General features: G+C 36.0%; 1 protein-coding gene across 1 annotated transcript; it reads left to right on the plus strand.

Annotated features, from left to right (window-relative positions):
* On the plus strand, positions 259-4007 carry LOC109849427 (endoglucanase 15-like). Its single transcript, XM_020419262.1, has 6 exons — positions 259-496; positions 917-1330; positions 1960-2046; positions 2133-2285; positions 2905-3186; positions 3647-4007. The coding sequence occupies exons 1-6, from the start codon at positions 302-304 to the stop codon at positions 3962-3964; spliced, it is 1449 nt and encodes a 482-aa protein (XP_020274851.1). The 5' UTR covers positions 259-301; the 3' UTR covers positions 3965-4007.

Consider the following 5725-nt stretch of genomic DNA (forward strand, 5'->3'; position numbering starts at 1 on the left):
GTCATTATTGATGTCTATTTATAACATGAAAGAATGATTACGTTCAGAAATATTTGGATAGAGTTTTGCAATAAATGTTATCGCAATTTGCCATTTCATTACACAAATTGTTGCTGACTAATTTTCATAAGGAGAAAATTCATCACACACCTCCATTAACAAAAAAATATACAGTCCGTAGACCTCAATATAGGAAGGATTTATTTCCCCCAGTATAAATACAAGGCACCAACCCCTCTCATTCTCATAACAAAGAAAAATCAAAGAAGAAAGAAAGTAGGAAATCAAATATAGTTCAAAAATGCAGTTCACTCAATTGTTTATTGTAGGGATAATTGCATTTTTTTTGAGAAGAGGAGATGCTGCAGTTGATTATAAGCAAGCTCTCACTAAGTCCTTGCTCTATTTTGAGGCCCAGAGATCAGGAAAATTACCGTCCAACCAAAGAGTCCAATGGCGCGGTAACTCGGGTCTTAGAGATGGTCAAGATGCAAAAGTGTGCTCCCCTTTCTTTTATTTTTTTTGCTTTTTATTTGTATGGTTTTTTTTTATTAAAAATGATAGTTTTTAAGGAATAGTTAACATGTGGATATTATTTGATTAGGTCCAAATTTTTGAAGAAAAATAATGAGTTGGGCCTATAGCTCCTTTTTAACATGAAAAACATAAGAATCTGAATTTCTAAATAAAGTTGATTTCTAAGTTAATATTACATATATAATATTAAACTGAATGTATGTGGAAGTGGTACATTTTAGTAAATTTTTTTTTTGTAAATATTCTGTATAGTTAATTTTCATGCTTGTATAAAGAAAAGAAATTATGTCATACACTAATCAAATTAGCTAGAAAATCAAATTTCTAGAATTTTATGACAAACTTCCAATAATATACCATTGTTTCCCCCTCCAAATAGATTGATCTCACCGGAGGCTACTACGACTCCGGCGACAACGTGAAGTTCGGATTCCCGATGGCCTTCACTGTAACTCTCCTCTCATGGAGCGCCGTCGAATTCAGTTCTCAACTCTACGCAAAGGGAGAGCTTCAGAACGCTCTGGCTGCGATCCGATGGGGAACCGATTACCTCCTGAAGGCCCACCCTCAGCCCGATGTTTTGTACGCCGAAGTTGGCGACGGGAATTCTGACCATGCTTGCTGGCAGAGACCGGAGGACATGACGACGCCTCGCAACTCGTACTGGCTCGGTGATTCGAAGCCTGGGTCGGATGTTGCAGGGGAGACCGCAGCGGCGTTGGCAGCGGCGTCAATTGTGTTTGGGAAGTCTGACGGGGGTTATGCCGGTCAGCTTGTTTCACATGCAAAACAAGTAAGGAGAACTCATATCTAAACGTTACCTTAGCTGAAAGAATTCAAACGCTTTGTAACGTCGTCTGGGTTGGACCAAAATAAAACCACTTAATTAATTAAATTAAAGCCAAAACTAGAGCCAGAACCTTAACAAGTTTCGGTAGGAGTGGCTAAATAGACCTATATTTAGTCTATACTACGGGTCTAAATACGCATATAATCATGTTCTGGGAGTATTTGTACTGGCATCTATACGTGTCACATTTGCGCTATCTAGCCCATGTCGAATAACATTATCTAATAAATAACAACTCTTTGCAACTAAATATAGAGAATATATTCTTTCTTAAAAGACATTAAAAAGGACAAACTTTCAAAACAAATCCTTTCTGAAACTTATTTTTAAAAAACGTCATGTTTCAACTTTAATTATCAAAACCGATCTAGTTTTAGCCTCATGGCTAAGACTGAGTCGGTTTTGGTAATTAAAGTTAAAAACATGTTGTTTTGGGGGAATATTTTTACAAAAGGGTTGGTTTTAAAAATTTGTCCCATTAAAAATATCCCCATAAGTGAGAGTAATTTTTTTAATAAAAAGTTATAACAATTATTAATGTTTATTTCGTTTTTTTCCGGTTGCTGTTGTAGTTGTTTGATTTTGCTCGCAACCATAGAGGGGTCTATTCGAACAGTATCCCAATTGTGCAAGGCTTCTATTCAAGTTCTGGGTTTGATGTAAGTAATTGGTTTCTTACATTTTTCATGGTTTAATTAATTTTTTACGTACGAATCGTTATTTATTTTATTTTTGTTGGGTACAGGATGAATTGCTTTGGGCCGCTGCATGGCTTCACCGCGCCACGGGCGATAAAACGTACTTGGATTTTCTTGGGCAAGCTACAAACACGGGCGGCACCCGTTCAGAATTCTCTTGGGATGACAAATTTGCTGGGGTCCAAGTTTTGGTCTCAAAGGTTCTGTTCTTAATATTCTTTTTAATATTGTATTCAATTCATTTCTTCATTTATATGTAGTCCCTCAAATCACATTAGTTATTTCAACTTAGTCCATCTGCTATCCTTTGACTTGCGGGATATTAATTAATTTTAACTTCTTATCACAAGGGTTTTTTAAATTTTGGGTCTTTTGAAGAGAAACGCCTAATTGAGGCAGAAATGTAATTCACCATGTGCGTTTAATAGCTAACCCAATCTCAGTTAGCAATTTAGGTCGAATATCACAGAGGTAATATGAAATGACTAATAAAATTCAGCTAAATATCATTTTAAATGATTTGAGCGGGCTAATTTCGCATGTTAAAGATTTCATGGACCAATATCCAAAAACCCCCAAATTATTCTTGTAATGGTTATAGTTTTCTTTTTAAATAACCCAGCCCGGAATCAAACCCAAAACTGTGAAAGCTATATTCGAACATTCTAACTGTCCGAATCACCTGCGGTGAGCGTTGATAATTTTCATTTATAATTGGAAAATTTTAGATGATTGAATCATACACCCTACAAAAGCTTCCATATTTGAAATTCAATCAAATGGGATGATGATCGGTGTAAAATTCCCATTTGCATGCAGCTGGTATTGGAGAACACAGTACCCAACAACGGGGTGTGGGCGCAATACAAGTCCAGTGCTGATCAGTTCATCTGCAACGTAATCCAAAAGGGAAGCAGCAACACTAAGAAAAGCCCCGGCGGTCTTCTGTGGTTTCTACAATGGAACAACTTGCAGTACACCACCGCAGCCTCGCTGCTCGTCGCTGCTCATGCCGATCATCTCGCCGCTGCTCGTGCTTCTCTCCAGTGCCCTGCCGGTGCTGCTTCGTCAAATGATCTCCTCAATTCTGTTCGAGGCCAGGTAACCACCTTGTTTTCGCTTGTAATCTACAATAATAATAGATAGTTGCAATTGGGAAAGTAAAACTTCTCGTTAATCTAAGAGGTAATCGTGTAATATTTTAAATATAAGTAATATCTTCGTTAGGAAAAGAAACCATGTTCATTAATCTTCACAGTAGATATGGCTGGGTTATCCCATATATGCGCTTGAATTTATTACATGAAATAAACAAAAAAGGTTACTTATATAGACCTAAATAGTCCATTTTAACTTTTATTTAGAAGAGTAGCACATATTAGATGATAGATTATCATTGAGTAATGGAAATATCACTATTTTTAATCACCATCGCTTTATTATTTGGCTGAAGATAGTTATTTTTCTTGCATAAAACCTCGAAAATGAATTTTATACATCAAAAAATATGCCAAGGGCTAATCGCAACTGTCCACTAAACAACAAGTGACCATGATTACAGGCTGATTACATCCTGGGTGTGAACCCACTCAAGATGAGTTACATGGTCGGGTTCGGACCGAGCTACCCAACACGAGTTCACCACAGAGCCGCATCGATCCCATCCATCAAGATGGAGCCGACTCCGATCGACTGCAAGGGCGGGTTCAGCAAGTACTTCAATGCCAACACTCCCAACCCCAACATCTTGGACGGCGCCGTCGTCGGCGGGCCTGACGCCAACGACGGGTACACGGACTCTAGGTCTGATTACAATCAGAATGAGCCTGCTACCGTGACGACTGCAGCATTCGTTGGAGTTCTAGCTAGGCTTGCTTAATATTGTTGATGAATTGAGTCGAGCTTTGTCACGATTTTGAAGTTTGTTACTCAAGTTTGATTATTTACTCGGTAATGATGTAAGTCATTATCAATAAAGAGCTACCTTGTGAGTATTTTCTGATCTCTATATGGGTTGCACGTTTTTTTTTCCCTCTCTCTCTTTCAAATCTGAGCCGCGACTAAGGTCGGCTACAAAAGGAGGGGACGTACTTTTCTTTAGAAAAGATGGTTGGTAGACGAGTTTCACGTGGTCTTGCTAATAATATTTAGCTGGATAAATATATCTAGCTGGACAAATATCCCAAAGGACGGTGAAGCATTGGTTTGTTAAGGGGCTGTTTGGTTGCATACTTTTTGAGAAAACTTTTCTCAAAATATCTGACAATGGCAAATTTGTAATTAAAAGTTTTCCGGAGATTTCTGTAAATTGTGTTTGGTTCAACAAAAAATTTACAGAAATATTTTCTATAAAATATCAAAACCTACCAAATTTTACAAAAAACAATTTCCTCTCAAAATGAGAGGAAATCACCAGAAATCTGACACATACCATATTTAATTAAAAATTACCAAATCTTGTTATTTTCTATAAAGTTATGAGCTATTTTCTTGTTTTGAACCAAACAAGCAAAATACAAAAAACAAGAAAATTGATACTTTTTGATTTCTCAAAACTTTTTCTATAATTTTTTTAAGAAATACAAAGAAATCATATTTTAGGTGGAAAACATTTCCTATAATTTCTAGAAATTGAACCAAACACCCCCTAAGAGGCAAGGTAGAGAAGGGCAAGAAATATTATTAAAAAAATGATTTTTGGTAGGGAGGTTTTAGAAGGCAAGGTGGAGTAGAGTAAGGATTTGATTGGTGATTTTTCTCAACTGATAAAGAAATATCATTCCGTGTTAAAAATCAATCTCCAGTGATTTCCATATGTTGCCCAGAAATGATTTTTTTTTTCTTTTGCATTAAAAACACTGGGGAAATAAATTAATTTCCACACTATTCTCTTATTTGGATGGATATAAAAATCAAGGGAAACATTTGGTTACGAACTAGACTTCTTGAGTTTTTAGTGTTTGGTTGATTGTGAAATATGTTAATTTGGACAAATGAATATAGTCACCATGGTGAGATTACCTCTCACAAAAGATAAATATTTTTGTTACCATTATGGGCGGTATCCATACCCGTAAGCAATGAAACAAAGTCCTATTAGGACAATGTTCAAGATTGGGCAATTGTCAAATTGAGGCCAAATTGAGGCAACGCTCAAAATTGGACTTACTTGAGCTTATAAATTCATAGCTCATATAAGTTTATTACACATGAACTATTTGCATGAGGTGAAATTTTTTCAAAAATTACAAGAATCAACGTCAATGATCAAACCTGAGGCTATGAAAGATTATGAAGTTAATATTTGTCCAACCAGCAAAAAAGTGTTTCACTTTGATTCTCATCAAGGCTCTTGTCAATCATAAGAATAAAAACATATGCCAATTAGTACATGCGTTAGCCAACAATATGAAGGATATAATTGCAGTACCGCAAAAAAACATCCAACATAAGGCATGTGCATTGTTCTTGACATAATTAGACATAACCACATTAACTACTACACAACATTCATAGTTTTCATCATGTACATCATAAACCACATAAACAAGTTAAACAACAAAGTATTGAGCATACAACAAGCTCACTTACATATAAAATAAAACATAGTAAATTGTTCTAGTCAAAAGTAGAGGTAACC

The sequence above is a fragment of the Asparagus officinalis genome, chromosome 7 (genome assembly GCF_001876935.1).
Source record: "Asparagus officinalis chromosome 7, Aspof.V1, whole genome shotgun sequence".
Taxonomy (NCBI): domain Eukaryota; kingdom Viridiplantae; phylum Streptophyta; class Magnoliopsida; order Asparagales; family Asparagaceae; genus Asparagus; species Asparagus officinalis.

What these genes read in the sequence shown, in the direction of transcription:
- LOC109849427 (XM_020419262.1), top strand. Translation starts at nt 302, where the DNA reads ATGCAGTTCACTCAATTGTTTATTGTAGGGATAATTGCATTTTTTTTG. An exon ending in TTGTTTCACATGCAAAACAA is followed by an intron (nt 1,331 to 1,959) that starts GTAAGGAGAACT and finishes TTGCTGTTGTAG; the next exon opens with TTGTTTGATTTTGCTCGCAA. An exon ending in TCAATTCTGTTCGAGGCCAG is followed by an intron (nt 3,187 to 3,646) that starts GTAACCACCTTG and finishes CCATGATTACAG; the next exon opens with GCTGATTACATCCTGGGTGT.